This window comes from Nothobranchius furzeri, chromosome 16 (assembly GCF_043380555.1).
Source record: "Nothobranchius furzeri strain GRZ-AD chromosome 16, NfurGRZ-RIMD1, whole genome shotgun sequence".
Lineage (NCBI taxonomy): Eukaryota > Metazoa > Chordata > Actinopteri > Cyprinodontiformes > Nothobranchiidae > Nothobranchius > Nothobranchius furzeri.
This window is the reverse complement of record NC_091756.1, coordinates 28,961,711-28,980,838: the sequence shown is the minus strand read 5'-3', so window position 1 is coordinate 28,980,838 and position 19,128 is coordinate 28,961,711. Positions and strand designations below refer to the sequence as shown.

The following is a 19,128-nucleotide window of genomic DNA, read 5'->3' as shown; positions in this document are numbered from 1 at the left end:
TTAACCCAAAAGGCAGAACAGTGTATTGCAAGAGGTTGTCTGGAGTTACAAATGCGGACACTTTAGAGGCAAACGGGGTCAGCGGCACCTGCCAATAACCCTTCAGGAGGTCAAGGCGGGTAACAAAGGAGGCGGCCCCCACACTATCAATGCAGTCATCGACACGAGGCAGCGGGAAAGCATCTGGGACTGTCGCTGCGTTCAGCTTACGGTAATCAGTGACAAACCTATAGGTACCGTCGGGTTTGTTTTCCAACAAGCAGGGAGAACTCCAGGAGCTAGTGCTAGGCTTCGCTAGGCCATTCTCAAGTAAATACTCCACTTCCATTTTCATTAATTCCCGCTTGTGTGGGCTAGCTCGGTAGGGGTGCATTCACACGGGCGTCGGATCTGAAAGAGTGATGTCATGAGTTATGAGATGGGTCTGAGATGGGACATCCGAGAACAGTTCTGGAAATGAGCGAATTAAATCTTTTAGCTCAACCTGCTGGGAAGACGGAAGGTGGGTTAGGTGGTCGGGTATATTTTCTAAAGCTTCCGAATTGCACAATCGGGAGGTCGTAGGATGACACACAGCGCAGGCGCGACAGGACACATCAGGGTCCTCAAAGGGAGGAGGAACCACAGTAGCGGCCACAACCTCAGACTGAGAGGGACCGGAGTCTCAAGCATGGAACAATTTAAGGCGGTTAATGTGACAAATTTTGGTTTTCCGGCGCATCAGAGGGGTCTTTATAACATAGTTGCGGTCATCTATTTTAACACCACGTCAAAGGGACCCTCAAACTTTGGAGATAAAGAAGTATCTAGAGTGGGATTTAAGAGGAGGACTTGGTCTCCTACTTGTAGGTACCTAGGGCGAGACTTCAGGTCAAAACGAGCCTTCATGGAAGCTTTTGCCGTCCGCAGATGCTGCTGGGCTAACAGGTTGGTTTCTCTAAGTCTTTTCTGGAAGGCATTTACGTACGAGGGTAAGCTGGACCCAGCCGGAGGGACAGGCCAGAGAAACTTTTCTTTTAAAGCCTTCAGCGGGCCTCTAGGGACATGACCAAACACTAGTTGATGCGGGCTGAAACCAGTGGATTCCTGCACGGCATCCCTGGCGGCAAATAAAATAAAGGGAAGACCTTCTTCCCATGAGCGGCCTGAGGAAAAACAGTGCTTTCGTAGCATAGTCATCAAAGTTTGGTGCCATCTTTCTATCACGCCCTGGCTTTCGGGATGGTAACTAGATGAGGTCAAATGTTTAATATTCAGAGTTTTTGCTATCTGGGTAAAGATCCGAGAGGTAAAATTTGTCCCTTGGTCGGACTGTATGACCCTAGGTAACCCAAAAACTGAAAAGAACCCAGTTAATGCCTTTATCACAATCTTGGTTGTAATGGAAGACAGAGGAATGGCTTCAGGAAAACGAGTGGCAGAGCACATGATGGTCAGCAGATATTTACGTCCAGATCGAGATGGAGGAAGAGGCCCCACAAAATCTATAACTATGTGATCGAATGGTGTGGAGACCACCGGGGTTGGGCACAGGGGAACTGGTTGAATCTTTTGGTTCTGGTTCCCCACAGTCTGGCACGTAGGGCAACTACGACAAAACTCTGAAACATGTTGTTTCAGAGCTGGCCAGAAGAAGTGGCACAGGATGGCATCATAGGTTTTATTTATTCCCAAATGACCGGACCACCCGCTGTCATGAGCTAGAAAAAGGATATGAGGCCTAAATCTTTCAGGGACCACAATCTGTTTGAGTAGGGCCCAGAGATGTGAACTTATTGAAAGAACCGCAAGTTAGTGAGTGCTCTGGCCCAAATTTACTGGATAGTAGATGGTCTGTATTTGCCTTCTATAGTCCCAGAACCCCCCAAGGTTCTTTACAACTTTCAAAAATGATGAAAGTCAATGACTTGTTTTTGATATTTAGGAAGAAAAATGCTAGAGCTACAGAATTAGCTCATCAAAGCTGTAAATGAATTTGTGAGCTCTAGTCTAATTTTGGATTTTGAAAGTGAAATTTTTAATCCATGCTCACCGTCTGGTTTCTGTGTCACTTCTGCCCTCGTTGTGTCCTGTTTGTGAGTGCTAATGCACTTGCACTGATGAAGCATGAACTGATGGACATGCCAGTGCCATGCATTTTATTTCCCCTGCTACCATACTTTTGAGGAGCAGAACCTATACGCCTTCTTAGCTTAAGTAGCACAATTTTTACAATCAAAATAACTTGGTTTACAGTTTCCAGGTAACCAAATTATTTCACATTTATACATTTTGTTTGAGTTTAAACTGTGTTTGCCATATTAAAGTGGTTCTGTGCAGGAGAACGATTTGACCATCCTCTGAGGAAACGCCCTTAAAACGCCAGAAAATGCAGTTTTTATCTGCATTTTTTTAAATTCTCTATTCATAATGGATTACTCCTAGCATGTAGCAGTGTCAGTGTGTGTGTGTGTGTGTGTGTGTGTGCGTGCGTGCGTGCGTGCGTGCGTGCGTGCGTGCGTGCGTGTGTGTGTGTGTGTGTGTGTGTGTGTGTGTGTGTGTGTGTGTGTGTGTGTGTGTGTGTATGTGTGTGTGTGTGTGTGTGTGTGTGTGTGTGTGTGTGTGTGTGTGTGTGTGTGTGTGTTGCATATCAATTTAGAAACAAAATTTTGTTTGTGAAGAGTATGATGAAATGTTCGGAAATGTAACCTGCCTAACTATTTAAATCACAAATTTTCCATCAATTTGCATTTAAGATGGTCACAGAAGCATGCGAGGTGATACATCTGAAAACACAGCCGCCCTGTTCAGGTTTCAGTTTAATTTACTGTACGCATTAAATCCAGCACAGGTGTAACGTTACAGGTATTTTGATGACCCCCACAGTGTGGCCGGCACCTCAAGAGGAAAGAACATACAGGGCTGTGTGTGTGTGTGTGTGTGTGTGTGTGTGTGTGTGTGTGTATTTATTTTTTGTAAATATATTTTTCCCCTGCTGTTGCTGGGGTAGAGCTAGCAGACCTGGCAATCAAATGTCTCAACCACATGTGCACACACACACACACACACACACACACACACACGTAAAATCCAGCTTGCATCAAGATTGTATCATGAATATCAGACACACATTTCCCACACAGTTGCTATCGGGTGTCCGCGGCTCGAGTTGCTGTGTCCACTAAGACTTTTACAGGATGTTTGACCTATTCTGATCATCGGGGCAGGCGGCCGCGAGACGGCCATGGCTCTTCTACTATTCCAAATATCAAATACCAGCAGCAGTGATAACCGCAAGGACTGTTCAGAGTGGAGTGTAATCAGATGTGTGTGGATGTGGAGCCAGAACCTGACATGACACCAACTCATGGGAAGTGTGTGATTCCCATGAGTGGGATTACGGCTTAGAGTTATTAGTTGATGATAGTTTTGCCTTCTTCATTAAATGAAACAAACCTTTTCATTTACTTTTCAGTAAAAATCTGAAATAGGAAATAAGTCGAATAAGTAGATATGTGGTTCTCATCCTTTAACAATGGACTTAGTCCAAGATGGATTTTTAAGCAAAATGTATTTATTCCACATAGATTGTAATAACTTTATTTCTGTTACAGTCTCACCATTTTAAACACAGGTATAGCAATTTTTCAAAATTAGTCTACAGTCAGGGTGATGGTTGACCAAGAAAAAGATAAAAAGAAAGAAAAAGATAAATGGACACAGTGTTCCCTCGCCCGGACGCGGGCCACCGGGGCCCCCCTCTGGAGCCCGGCCGGGCACAGCCCGAAGAGGAAACGTGGGTTCCCCATGGGCTCACCACTCGTGGGAGGGGCCAAAGGGGTCGGGTGCAGTATGTGACTGGTGGTAGCAGAGGGTGGGGACCTTGGCAGTCTGATTCCCAGCTACAGAAGCTGGCTCTCAGCTTGTGTAATGTCACCTCTCTTGCGGGGAAGGAGCCTGAGTTGGTGTGTGAGAGGTTCCGACTAGAATGTTGGACTCACCTCAACGCATGGCTCTGGCTCTGGAACCAGTTTCCTCGAGAGGGGTTTGACTTTCTACCACTCTGGAGTTGCTCCCACTGAGAGGCGCCGAGCAGGAGTGGGCGTACTAGTTGCCCCCATCTTGGTGCCTTTACATTGGGGTTTACCCCGGTGAATAAGAGGGTAACTTCCTTCCGCCTACATGTGGGGGGAAGGGTTCTGACTGTGGTCTGTGCTTATGAACCAAACTACAGTTCAAACTACCCACCCTTTTTGGAGTCCTTGAAGTTGGTGTTGGTGAACACTCCTTCCGGTGACTCCTTTGTTCTGCTGGGGGACTTTAACGATCACGTGGTCAACGACAGTGAGACCTGGAGAGGTGTGGTTGGGAGGAACACCCCCCCCCCCCCACACACACACACACACACACACACACCCCGATCTGAATTCAAGTGGTGTTTTGTCATTGGACTTCTGTGCCAGTCATGGATTGTCCATAATGAACACCATGTTCAGACATAAAGGTGTCCATATGTGCTCTTGGCACCAAGATGCCTTAAGCCGCAGCTCGATAATCGACTTTGTTGTTGTTTCATCTGACCTGCAGCAGCATGTCTTGGACCAAGGGCGTCAGTTTGTTTTCAGAATTGCTGGGGACAATAACCATACACTTGAGTGGGGTTTAAAAATTGCTGTGGACAATAAAGTAGGTGTCGGCGGCTCTGTAGCCGCATGCGGCTCTTCCATCCATCTGATGCGCTCTCTGTGCTTGTAAAATAATGAATGGATATTTAAATGAAAAGCTTTATATTTTACTGCATTAATTTTACATCTGTATGCCAATTCTAAATGTAAATATTGTCTGCGTAAACCTGAACAGGTCCAACCCGGTCTTACTGTGAGACCGGGTTGACGCGTCACTCTTGTGCGTAATCATATGCGCTTCCTGAGCTGAAGGATGTCAGATTCTGGGCTTCTCCTCAGACAGGTTCCTGGATGCGTCGCCACATTGGAGACAGGAACAAGCGCTATTCAGCCAAAGTTTCATAATAAGGTGTGGCAGTGTGAGTGTCCTGTCACAGTGTCCCGATAGATCATGCCCTGGCTACTTGGCCAACGGAATGTCCCTTTGGCTGACTGGTTAGAGCATATGACTCTCACCCGGTAGTCTGGGGATCGAATCCCGCCCGGGCCCTCATTTCTCCATCTTGCCACATATTGACGGATAAACTCAAGGATGTTGGTTGTTTTGAAAGAATTACCCCGACGCACACTGATGCGCATGGATGAGCTGACATTTTAATACGCACATCGCAGAGGTAACTTGATTCCCATCAGAACATCAGAGCTTTATACTGGACACTGTGTTCAGTGCGGCTCGGCACGCCCACGGTGGACAGTGAGCTGAAGATCTGTAGAGGGATTCGCAGCGCAGAACCCCGGTGCATTCGATACGATTTCCTCCCACTGAAGCGTTCTGGAAACCCGGTCTCTCTGAGGGATGTGTCACCTGGAAAAATGTTCTTTTTATGAAATTATGAAACTTTGGCTGAACAGCGCTTGTTCCCGGAGACGTATGATGCGTAGAGACATTTGATCACGCACAAAGTTTATGTGGAGCAGAAGCGGCCGGGCCACGGCAGGTGAAACGTTCCTAGCCTACATGAAGTGAAACTGTTTAATTCTAACATTAATGTGTTACTGGACACGCTGGTCTGGTTGGTTAGACCAGTGTTTGAAGTGGAAAACACACACACACACACACACACACACACACACACACACACACACACACACACAAACCAATTAAAATAATGCTGATAGCATGGACTAGAAGACAGGTGATGGGTTACATATTTAAATGATGATCAGGCTGCTGTAAAATGTAATCTCCATCCACATCCAGACACAGTTATCCTCTATTCTTTCTCTATTTGCTCTGCTCTTGTCTGGGCTGACGTAGCTGACGGTGCACGCGGCGCACCTAACTAGCGGCTGATGCACATTTTACGCATTTGGAGAGGTGGGCTGGAAGCTTTGTTTTTACTGGAAGATGGTCCACTTAACGCACGGGTGTAGACTACATATTAATGACAAATGAATGAAAATTAAATTGTGAGTTTTTACTTCATATTTTTTAAATAAAAATGACGGGGGAAAACATTTATGACGTCTTTTTAAACTAAATTTTCTAGCGCGACCTGCCTGCTTCACTTAAGTCACTGCTTATTAAGGTCCGTCCAGAATTACCGTGGCCCACCCAAAAATGAAAACCTGGCGCCGCGCCAGTTATAAACCTCTGCAAATTGTTGTTCTTCACTTTATCAAACTCAGACTTTGTACAGCTAATGTCAAGATGTAAAATTAGGAATTCAGTCGAGCTCTTCCGTCCCTCCCTCTCCTGCTCTCCTGGAAACACGACATCGGCTGTCAGAAGCGGAGGTGAAGAAGGAGATGAGGCAAACAGAGTGAGTGCGACGTAAAGAAACCAGAATGGTGTGGAGGTGAGCAAAACAGCTGGAAAAGTGTGGGTGTTGAATCCCCCACGGGTGCGACGCCCATGCGAGCGACCGGTACCGGCTGCTGTCATGTTGTGAGCAGCGCTCTGCTGTCTGAGGGTAGGCCCCGCCCACAGCGCTGCGGCCGCTGTGGCTCCCAGTGTTTTCTTTACTGTGGGAAACGGGTAATAATGGCTCTTTGATGGGAACAGGTTGCCGACCCCTGGTATAAGATCTGAGCTGGTAAAACAAAAATCCTCATCAGCAGGCTTTTTTTTAAAGTGGGGGGGGGACAGCTGCCAATCACAAATTTTGCCGGGGACATGTCCCCGGCGTCCCCGGTTAAAATGACGCCTATGTCTTGGACACTTGGGTGAAGAGATGGGCAGAGCTGTCAACTGACCCCACATTGCCCCCTGAGGGACACGGTGGTGAGTTGGCTCAGATGGTGGGGGAGGATGCCGTTCAGACCTGACAGGCTCACACATATTGTGAGGGTCTGCTGGGAACATCTGGCAGTCTCCTGTCAGAAGGAGCTTCAATTCCCACCTCTGGCAGAACTTCCAAAACATTCCGAGGGAGGCGGGGGACAATGAGTCTGAATGGGCCCTGTTCCGTGCCTCCATTGTTGAGGCGGCTGACCACAGCTGTGGCGGCAGGGCCGTTGGTGCCTGTAGTGGCGGCAACACACGAACCCGCTGATGGACATCGGTTGGTTAGGGATGCTTTAAAGCTGAAGAAAGAGTCCTAATGGGTCCTTTAAGCCTGTGGGACTCCAGAGGCAGCTGATGGGTACCAGCAGTCCAAGTGGAATGTGGCTTGGGTGGTTGCGGAGGCAAAACCCGGGCATGGGAGGAGTTCGGTGAGACCATGTAGCAAGACTTCAGCATGGCTTCGAGGAGATTCTGGTCCACCATCAGGCGCCTCAGGAGGGGAAAGCGGTGTGCTACCAACACTATTTGTAGAGGGGACGGTGTGCTGCTGATCTCTACTTGGGAAGTTGTAGATCGGTGGGCAGAATACTTTGAAGACCTCCTAAATACCACCGGCACATCTTCCAGTGAGGAAGCAGTCTGGGGACTTGGAGTTGGGCTCTCCAACCTCTGGTGCTGAGGTCACTGAGGTGGTTAAAAAGCTCCTCAGTGGCAAGGCTCCAGGGCTGGATGAGGTCCCCCCAGAGTTCCTTAAGGCTCTGGATGTTGTAGGGTTGTGTTGGCTGACTCTGCAATACCGCGTGAACATCGAGGGCAGCTCCACTGTATTGGAAGACTGAGGTGGTGGTCCCCCTATTTATAAAGGGGGGACCACAGGGTGTGTTCCAACTACAGAGGGATCACACTTCTGAGCCTCCCTTGTAAGACTTATTCAGAGGTTCTGGTGAGGAGGGTTCTTTGGATTGTCAAACCTCAGATTCAGAAGGAGCAATGATGTTTTTGTCCTGGCTGTGGAACACTGGACCAGCTCTACACTCTTAAGGGGTCCTGGAGGGTGTGTGAGAGTTCGCCCAACCAATCTACATGCATTGTGGATTTGGAGAAGACGTTGGACCGCGTCCCTCTAGGATTCCTGTGGGGGTACTCCGAGAATATGGGCCACCAGGCCCTCTGATGCAGGCTGTTAGGTTCCTGTGTGAACGGTGTCAGAGCTTGGTCCGCAATGCTGGCAGTAAGTTGGGCTCATTCCCAGTGAGAGTTGGACTCCACCAAGGCTGCCCTTTGTCACCGATTCTGTTCATAACCTTTATGGACAGGATTTCTAGGTGCGGCCAAGGTGTGGAGGGCATCCGTTTTGGTGGTAAGAGGATCAGGTCTCTGTTTTTTGCAGATGATGTGGTCCTGTTGACTTCATCAGAACATGATCTTGGTTTTCGGTGGAGCGGTTCGCAGCCGAGTGTGAAGCAGCTGGGATGAGAATCAGCTCTCATCATCTCTATCCAATTGTTGACCAGTACACCAGTGCAGACAACAGCTGTACACAAAAACATCAGTGTTACGTTTCTTTTTTTTTTAGTTTTTTTTTTGGGTTCTAAGTCAACTTTATACTGCAGCCGCATTATGAAACAAAGCTGAAATCATTAAAAAGGAAAAGGAGCAACAGCATTTATTTTGTTGTTGAAGCGCTGGGATATGAGCACGACTTACACTGTGCCAAGATGAGTCCATGATTTATGTATAATTCCACCATCTGTTGCCGCTGAATATGTGGCGCAACCAAGCGATGAGTCCAACTGGCTAAAGGGACATTTACAATGTCTCTGTCTCCCCCACACAGCCGGGGAAATGGATGGCAGCAGCGAGCTCATGATGGCTCATGGGAGCGATGCATGAGGTGATGCAGACATGACTGCTGACCTCTTTACTCTCTCACTGACCTGAACATGCATGCACACACGCACACACACACACACACACACACACACACACACACACACACACACACACACACACACACACACACACACACACACACACACACAAACAGCACCCCATAAGCAGCTGACAGCCACTCATTCACTCCAGTGACATGCTCGGACTATATCTAAATGAAGGGTTTTCTTAGAATTGAAAAGCCAGTCATTCCTCCCCTCGTCCAGCTCGTGCATAACTCTCCAAACACGAGTACGCACCTCTTCCTTCCTCGGTCTGACAGTTTTTACTGTTTTCTCATTTCAACAGCTCAGTTTTCTCTGTTTCTCTTCATTAAGCACGTTGTAAAACATAGAACACAATGGAAGGTCTGGAGTCCTTTAGTGAAATGTGTCTTTCTCTCCTCTGTAAAATAAAAAAAAACAAAACAAAACAAAAAACAATAAAAGCAGCCACACCTTTCCTTGACACCTTGACCCTCTACACACATTCATGCACGCAAATCAGCTTTCAGCATGTTTGCTCTTACAACGTGAAAGCCTCTCTCATTAACCCCGGGGGCACCTCCAGCCTACCATTGTGCCCCTATCTTCTGCGGCATTCTGGGTAAAGTAGTTTAACAATGTCAACCTGATAAGCCCAATGCAAACTTACTGATAAGGAGTCAAAGACTGCACTAAATGTCTGTGTGTTACCAGGGCGTTGGTTGATTGAGGAGGATGTAAAAGACCAACGGGGAGTAAGATGGGGAGTGTGTGTGTGTGTGTGTGTGTGTGTGTGTGTGTGTGTGTGTGTGTGTGTGTGTGTGTGTGTGTGTGTGTGTGTGTCTGTGTGTTCTGCTTCATATCTTGGCTAAACTGTCAAAATGGCTAAAGACAAAAGGAAAACACCAGACAAGGAGTGAGCATGTGTATTATTCTAAACTCTGGCCAAGGATCATTAGTTACGTTAAAAATGAGGCAGGTCAAGTTTTCCTTTAATGACAGGAAGAAAAAAAAGGTGCTGAAACTTTAAACGGAAGGGCTGCCATTAACCATCACGTTTATGAGCAGCAACCTAGACATGGCCACTCCCAGGCTTCCTGTGAGCAGTGCCACGAGGCAACATGGTTGTCGTTTGAGGTCAACGGTGAGAGCTTTGTGTAGACCAGACTTTGGCAGGAATAGGCGTCGTAAAGGTGCTGTTACAGTACGATAAGAAGGTGTGATAGGAAGTCTCAAATAATGCAATAAAGTGCAGTATTCTATGTAGTAGAAAGTCCAAACTCTGCAGGTAAAACTCACTTTATTAGATGCACCTAAGCAGCAGCTCAGTGCATAGGTGAAGACAACTTGTGGAAGTTCACACTGGTCGTCAGGATGGAGAAGATAGAGGATTTAAGGGACTTTAAACAGTTGTTGGTGTCAGACAGGTTAGTCTGACTCTTTCAGAACCTGCTGATCTACTGGGGCCTGCAGCCACCTGAAGGGTTTATAGAGAATGGTTGAAAAAGAAGAAATGAGAGCAGCAGCTGTGTGGATGAAAATGTCTTGACTGGTTCTAGCAGCTCAAACAACCACGGGTTCCTATCACGTTCTGCAGAACAGCATCTTTGACCCACAGCATGTAGAACCTTGAAGCAGATGAACTCCAGCAGCAGAAGACCACATTGAGTGTCTCTCCCGTGGGAAACTGAGGCTATGATTCACACTGGATCACCAGAACTGGAGCAGAAGAGACTGGAAGACCTTTACTTATCTAAAGAGTCTGAGTCAGAATCTGGTGACACCAGCATGAAAACATAGATCCATCCTGCCTGGTATTAATGCTTCAACATGGTGCTGGTGGTGTGGTGAAGGATATGTTATTGTCCCTTTGGACCCCCTACCACCACCTGAGCCTGCACATTACAGCCTATATTGATTACCATGAAAATCCCTTTACGACCACATGGACCCATCTTCTGACGACTACTTCCAGCAGGATAAAGCAAGTCACAAAGCTTAGATCATCTCTAACTGGTTGCTAGAACATGACCGTGAGTTAACTGGACTCCAACGACCTCCGCAGTCACCAGACCTCAGTCCAGAACCTTTGGGATGTGCTGGAGCAGGAGATTCTCATCGTGGATGTAGCTGTGTGATGATGTCATGTCAGTTCATCCATCCACTTTCTTTACTCGCTTATCCAAGGTCGCAGAGGGGCTGTGTACACATACATTCTATCTCCAGCTGTCTTCGATCAAATAGGCGGGGTACACCCTGGACAGATTGCCGGTCCATCGCAGGGCAACACAGAGGCACACAGGACAAACAAGCAAGCACACACACACACACACATACCTAAGGACAATTTAGAGACCAATTAACCAGACATTTGTATTTTTGGACTGTGGGACGAAACCGGAATACCTGTAGAGACCCCACACATGCACAAGGAGAACATGCAGACTTCATGCAGAAAGATCCCAGGTTGGGATATGAACCCAGGACCTCACTGCTGCAAGGCAACAGTGCCAGCCACTCTGCCACTGTCAGTGTGGACCAGAACCTCAGAGGAAGGTTTACAAATCCATGTTGGATCTGACGTGATTAACTAAGGTGCTTCTGAGGACAAACCAGGTACCTAATAAAACGGCCAGTGGGAGTGAACACAGGAAGAAAACAAAACACCTTTAAAAACACAAGTGAGCTATATTTAAACGCGGACACACTCTCAGCATGTGTGTGTGAACACCAAGTGAGGGTTTGAAATCTTCACAGGCTGAAAGCAGATACGCCCGCTTTGTTCCCCTAATGGCGCTGTTCCGTTTTTATTATTCTGAAAACCCGACCCACCTGAAGCGCCCCGAGAGACTTAATCCAGCCCGTCTCCGCTCTCATGAAACACCACAAGATACAGTTTCCCTTTCTCCCCTCCTCCAGTCAGACATGGCTACAGTTTCAAATTGCTTCCCTGTCTCGTGTGTCCCGTCCCCACCTCTTCATTCCTGCTTTCTTCTGCTGTCCATTCTCTCACATCTGACAAACGATGGGCATTGATGCACCCCAGGCGGCCCTCAGAGAGCCAGCACCCAGCAAGAAACGAGTCAGAGATGCTTTATTTCATAAGATCCTTTTTTAATGAAACACAAAAGGCAATAAATTTAAGATAAATACTTTTTCTTTTTGTACACGAGGAAATATTTAAGTCATATTTCCAAAGAATGACTGAAATTACATAACATATTTTAGTAGGCTATTTTAACCATACAAAGCAGGTTCCAGTGGGTCTTAAAAAACACAAAATGATGTCACCCCTGTCGAAATGTGATGTTCAGAACTGAATCCAGTGTTTTTTTTAAATACAGCTGCTTTTTCCTTTTTTTTTTTTTTTTTTTTACAAAAAAATAATTTAAAGACCCATAAAAGTAATATTCCAAAACTGAGTTTCACATTAGATTCCATTTAAAGCTTTTGCTTTTGCAGTGTAACAGCAACAACGCTGTTAAGAGTCAGTCAAAGTCTTACAAAAGAAACAAAAAGGCATTCATGTTCTTTCTCCTGTACATCCTATTTACTGACAAAAACAGTCATCTCAGGCTTGCATAAACAAGAAGATGATGGTGATGAACATTAAAAAAAAAACATTGAACACAGACATTTTTGGCAAAGCATGGATAAAAGTGACGAGAAGCATAATTCGTGATTTGATCCTTTTATCTTGTATTTTTCGTCCCTCAGCATTGTCCCATTGATTGGCTCTGATTGTCCTTCACAGTCACGTGATGCTGTTCTGGTTGCCATAGAGACCTCAAGTGCATCAGCTGGGCAGCGTGTAGACAATGTCGCCGTAACATCTCTCGGAGGCCGTCATAGCAACGGCGCGGACAACAAGGGGAGCACTATCAAACGCCTCTGTGATTGCAGGGGTCCCGGATTCAGACTTGATTGAATGTCTTTCATCATTTTTAATCTAAAAAAAAGCTTTTAATCTAATGCGGTTCAGCGTAAACTAACAGGTGCTTTGGTATGTTTCTTTTTGCTTCCAGATAAATATCTACATTTTCTACAGGAATACAGGCAAAACAGACAAAAAAGAACATTTAGGATGGAGTAACAGAGGAAACCTAGCTTGCTTTTCCAGTATTTGTTGAGAAAAAAAATCAGGAAATGCACATTCTAAATGGAAGAATGAAAAATAAATGCCTAGACACAAGTAAAAAGAGCAGTTTCCCCAGATTCCTTTATAAAACATGTCCCAAAAATCATTCCCACATTTTCAGCGTTTGCCTAGAGTGACAGCTACAACCAAAATCATCACATCAGTCGCAGAGTTTGACCAAACCTCAAATCCTGTTCAGTGCATCAAGAGAAGGAAACAGAAGCCCACAGCTCACCCGCCTGTCCTATAAAAAGCAAAACACTAAATAAAATAATCTCTGCAGAAGAAACAGGAACAAATAGATATGTATAGTATATACAAAGCTGTGCAAGCACACACTCACCCTCTCTCTCTCTCTCTCTCTCTCTCTCACACACACACACACACACACACACACACACACACTGTCTGTACATGTGTCTTCGCACCTGGACAGAAGGATACGAGAGAGAGAGAGAGAGAGAGAGAGAGAAAGAGAGAAAGAGAGAGAGAGAGAGAGAGAGAGAGAGAGAGAGAGAGAGAGAGAAAGAGAGAGAGAGAGAGAGAGAGAGAGAGAGAGAGAGAGAGAGAGAGGTATTGACGTGTATGGCTTAAAAAGGAGAAAAATTGTTGTTCTGCGTTTGTCGCAATGGCTAAAATCTACACGCTAAGTACTGGATTGGTTAATAGGAGTGTGTCTGAGACATGCTGAGTCATGACATCAATGTCCTAACGTGATGAGCGCACACACATTCTGTACAAACACGCACACACACACACACGCGCATACACACACACACACACACATTAAAGCACTATTCATATAGAGCTCATTAAATTTCACCACATTCACTCTGCAAACACACATATATCCATTTAAGTCCAAACTACAGTGTTTATTGGTCCTATTGGGGATGTCTCAACCCCATTGTCCCAGTCAGACTAACAGTATAAGACCATTAAAACCATCCAAACCAGTGTGGTTTACAGTAAGTCTCTCCCATTTGTTTTTCCTGCTCTCTTTGTTGCAGGAAGTCAAGCATGTTGCCATTCCTTCAAGATAAGCGAATACTCTCCAAAGTGCTTGTGTCCTTGGTGTCTTTAGATGCAGTAATCACAATGCAGGAACAGCTGGAAACGCTTGGTCCCCTTCTGCTGTGAAGGTTGAACCTGGAGTGGACTAGCCTCTCTCTCAGAACAAACACATCTCCTACAAGTTCCAGTAATGTAAGGCTTTATCCACGGGGCTAGATCATTTTATGGGGAGCAAATCCATCCACCAAGGCAAAATTATTGGTTTGTTTAATTCATTTGATTCTCTTTGCAGCTCTCTGATCTAGGATTCTCACAAAAGTCCAGGGATCAGGTCAGTATTTGGATTCCTCTCTAGCCAGCAGTGCTAGGACATGATGACCATGCCATCCACGCTGATCAGTTGGCCTGTTGTTGGTTCATAGGTTCCAGCCAGGTAGAACAGGTCGTTGGAAGTACTGCCCGGTTGGCGTTCACGCGTCAGGTGGTCGTACTCTGCCTTACTGACCACCTGACAGCGATGGGAGATGGTCTGCACGTCATTCTCATCCTCATGGCTCGACTGGTACAAGGCATTCTAACGGAGAGATGGCAGAAAGAACAGTTACCATAAACAATCAAGGTTTATTTGAGGAACACTGGATATGGCTGAGAAAGTTTGAAAGGCAATGTAAAAAGAAGGCTTGACATAGTCATCCTTCATCTCCGATGGTCATAAAAGACCAAAGTGTTTTTTACTCACATCAAAACAAAACATTATAGTTTTGAACTCATCCCTGCACTGTCTGACCATACCTTGCCATCGCGATGTCGCTTCCCGAGGCGAGTCTCCTCTGGGTGATAGAACCACTTGACCCTCACTACCATGCTGGAGCTCCACGACTCCCAGAGGCTCTCCACTCTGCCCACATAGGGCAGCTGAGGTCGCCCAGGTGACAGAAACACAGCACAGTCGCCAACACGCACCGTCTCCTTGCCCCGAACGATGGCCTTGTAGAAAAGCTTACGAGCTTTACCCTTCAGACCTCTCCTCTTTTTGGGGAAAAAAAAGAGATCTCAGTTAGTTTATTCAGTGAATTAATTTTAGACCCATAAAGTGAACGATTTAATGCTACTGAGCGAAATTTAGTTGGAATAGCAACATAAATTAGCCCACACGCTGAAGACACAATTCTAGGACTCAGAAACCTTGCAGACTTTGTGCTCTATACTAAGTGCTTTTGTAAAATCGAATTTAAAACAACATTTTACAGGAACAACACTGTAGAAAGAAAAGTTGAGCAACAAGAACTACAGCAAAAATGTCTTGACATTGGTTTTTTTTACCGATATACCAATATTATCTGACAATTTCCAATACCAATTCTGTAACCATTACCAGATTAGCAGCAACAGAAATGCTACTAAAAACACACAAATATGTGAAGCTGGAGAAATTAGAATACTGTGCAAAATTACATTTATTTCAGTAATTTAACTAGACTGAGAGACTATTTAAAGGCTCAGGAAGTTTTACAGATGTTTCTATTTGCAATTATAAATTTTAGCTGATTGGGGTCTTGTTAAATATCACACATTGACATTTTAATAGTCTAGATTAGTGTAATGTTCCTGTTAGTAGTTCCTCCTGTTAAGTGCCCATTTATTTCAATAATTCAGTTTTATAAAGAAAAAAATGGACATACATTTTACTATGTTCCAGTCATTAGTCATTAATATTTCACTATTGTAGTAATTTACAGTAAATCAAGTAAGTTTAATTAATAGGGGAACCCATTTTTCTTGCATTCTTTCATGAATAAAGTGACAAAGTAGTTATTTTTCGTGGTAATTAGTTACTTTTATTATCTTGTAACTCTGTGAGTTACTTTTTTGACAAAGTAATGAGTAACTATAACTAATTACGTTTTAAAAGTAATGCTCCCAACACTGCTAACATCACATATCTCCAATTATTCGTGTTTACATTTTAAAAATGTTCTGTGAAAAATTACAACTACTTCAATTTAATTTAGTAAAAAAAAAAAGTGTCATATTTATTTTGTCTCCAACAGCAGCTGAATCCCCTTCTCCCTAAGATATGTGTATTAGCCAATAGTGTTTTTCTTTTTTCTGTATACTGCAGCTATGGTGATATCACATTTATAGGGAACTTAAAGTAACAGTGTGTATTTTCCCTAGTGATGGGGGCAGTACATACCTAAATCCTTGCAAGCAAGTGGTATTTTTGTGTTCAAGTAAGACCTTTCCAATGGATGGCTATTAGGGTCAAAAATCCCTGGGAACGTAAACGTCAGCATAATGACAAGCATACCAGACTCCCTTTCATCACTGGCAACGAGTGAAGAGGTAAATGTGTAAAACGACCACGTTTAAGAATGGAGAAAGTTTTATACCTGTTTGTTTCAAATCAGTAAACCCATTTTGCCCTATGGGCTTCCGTAGAAGGACTCAGAGGCTTAGGGTGTTTCTCAATGTCATGGCGCCTGGCCTCTCAAGGTGCCTTGCGAGGTCAGGCCCCTTGCTTACGAGGGCACTGTCCTTCCTTGGTCAAAGAAAACGGTTAAATGGAATAGACTTTTGTCACGTGACCACAGCGTCTGCGGCATTCACATAACGTCATGTGACACGGGAGATAACGTTATATTTTACACGCATTAGTTTCAATATAAATAAATAACGAACCTTTTACTTGTTCGCGAGTTACTACCTGCTACCGAGGCTGCAACTACTAAGCAACTAACCAACCATAGATAACTTCTTTGGATCTAAAAAAAAACATTTCAGATATCAATTAGTTGATTTACATTTAAACTTGAACTTTACCCCAAAGTAGCTGCCAGCTTCTGATCCGCCATCGTTTTGAAAGTACTGCGGTGTATTCTGGGACATTTTTAACCACGGTTAGGCTGCAAGACACCTCCCAGGTATCCTTCCTCCGCTAGCTAAACGGCTAGCAAACGGAGAACAGATGCCTCGGTAGAACATGAACATTGGAACACTCCTTGGCGGCTCCTGATGACATATCTCCTAGGCAACCAGGGTGGGACCAAGACATCAAGGCAAAGTTCCTTGGCATTGAGATACACCCTTAGACACTCTCCCATGTATTTTAGACCTGATTTTTATGGCTATACAAAACCACCAATATATTTCAACACTCTGGAGTGGTTTATTTCATTTTCAACAACATTTCAGTGGTCGTTACCAAAGATTAAGGTCAAAACTACACATTATCTCTTTAAGATATGAAATGTAAGCCATGGGGAAGATTCTTGTTTTTGTTTTATTAATTTGTCACTACTTAGGGCACATTTCTACTTCAGAAGTTGTGCCAAATAAACTAAAATATCTTAAAAACGTTACCTCAGATCTGCATTTTTACATTTGGGAGAGAGGAGAAGTAGCCGAAGAGTTTGATGTATAACTTTGTGTCATATTTTAGTGCCGATATCGGTCAACATTAATGGTAGACTGACATTATCGGACATCCCTACTTAGAACACACACACACACACACACACACACACAAAAAACTCAAACACCAAAGTGGAACCAACCCTACCTGTGTGGGGTTGCCGGACCATTTCCAGATCTGGCGTCCAGCCAGCAGGGAAGCCACTTTGGGAAGAGGTTCAGGTGAAGACATCCGCTGCTTTTTAGCTGTTGTTGGGTCCTTGGTGGCAGGTTTCAGCTGCTGGCCCACTGAACTGCTTTGGCATTGATGGTGGATGTTTGGAAGGCTTTCCTTCCTCTTCAGTTGAGTCTTAGCTGCGCTGCTGTTAGCCAGCATTGCTCCTTTGGAGATGTACTCCTTCCTGGCTTCTGCTCTGTCAGTCCTCACCTTTGATCCTCCAACGCCGATGCTAGCTTTGGTCACATAGCCATTAGATGGCACAGAGGTGGAGTTGGAGGTGGTGGGATCAGGGAGGTTGGAGTTAATGTTCGACCTGTTTTTCTGCTTGTCCTGCTGGAGAAGTGCTCGTCGCAGCAGCACAGCAGACGACTCCTCATCAGAGGAGTAGGAAGAGTCATTGTCCGAGGAACAGAGGGATGACGAGGAAATTGAGCCTGAGGAGGAAGATGAGGAAGAAGACGAGGAGAAGGACATGGAGGGACGAGACAGAAAACGACCACCACGATGGGAGGTGATGGCTGCTCTTCTTCTTCTTGCATCGGTTTCTTGGCCGTCATCATCATCGTCTTCGTCCAGCTCAGAGTAGGAACTGGGGCAGTCACTGGGGTAGTCCAAACTGTAGTCTCCACCTTTCACTCCAAGACCAGCAGAGTTAAGACTCTCTTTTCTCAGAGAGGGAACGCCCTTTAGAAGAGCATCGGTCTGGGCTCCAGCACTGTCTCTTTCTCCTCCTGGCCCCTTTGTGCCATCTTTTCCAAGCAGGGAAGGCTGGATGTAATGTGGCGGTGCCCCTGCGGAGGCATGGCTTTTTAGCCCTCTCCCTCCAGCGCCTCCTAGTCGAAGCAAAGCTTTGCTGTTCTTTGTTTTGGGAGAAGTAACTCCTTCATGGTCAAGCTTCACTAAGAAATGTTTCCTGTCACGCTCGCTCACAGGCTTACGGCTCCCAGCTGCCATTGCCATGGTGACAGATGAGGAGCAAGATGAGTCCCGGAGACCCAAGGAAGGCGTGGCGGTAACAGGTCTCCCAGCTCCAGAGGTCCTACCATGTCCAAAGGTGGAGTAGCCATTAGCGATGCTACTGAATGAGTCAACCTCAAAAGGAGTGCCAAAAATGCTTTTAATGGGGGTCGGTGACACTAAGGAATGCAAGGCAGGTCGATGAAACAACCCAAAGTCTCGCTCTCGAATTTTCTTCTGGGCCTTACGGGACATCCCGTTGAAGAGGAAGAAGTCAACTGGCGGTCTCTTCCTGGGAACGGACCAATTCATTAATGGGGAGTTGCTTTTGGTTACAGAGCCTGTTACTGAAGTTGGCGCACTGGCTGTCTTTGGCACAGAGTAGATTTTCTTCGGTCTGCCAACTAGGAAAAGAAAAAAGCCAGAGGGGTTATAATTAAAGTGTGTTATAATCAATATAAAATGAAAGGTCTTCAAAGCAGACTTTAATTCATTGTGAAACTAAGAGCTTGGGTGAAACCTAATCTTTATCTCCTTGATCTGCACCTAGTTTCGACAAACCCATTACTCAGAAAGCC

The 19,128-nt window shown here is 45.4% G+C and overlaps 1 protein-coding gene across 2 annotated transcripts in view; it reads right to left on the bottom strand.

Annotated features, from left to right (window-relative positions):
• Window positions 1-11,897: 11,897 nt before the first annotated feature.
• Window positions 11,898-19,128, bottom strand: part of bahcc1b (BAH domain and coiled-coil containing 1b) — a 73,134-nt gene continuing 65,903 nt past the window's right edge. For both annotated transcript variants that reach the window (XM_054749064.2, XM_054749063.2), the window contains exons 26-28: window positions 17,522-18,954; window positions 14,752-14,988; window positions 11,898-14,533 (exon numbers count right to left, since the gene is read on the bottom strand). In XM_054749064.2, coding sequence (XP_054605039.1) covers window positions 14,324-14,533; window positions 14,752-14,988; window positions 17,522-18,954 — 1,880 coding nt within the window. In that variant the 3' untranslated portion in view covers window positions 11,898-14,323. The remainder of the gene's footprint in view (window positions 14,534-14,751; window positions 14,989-17,521; window positions 18,955-19,128) is intronic.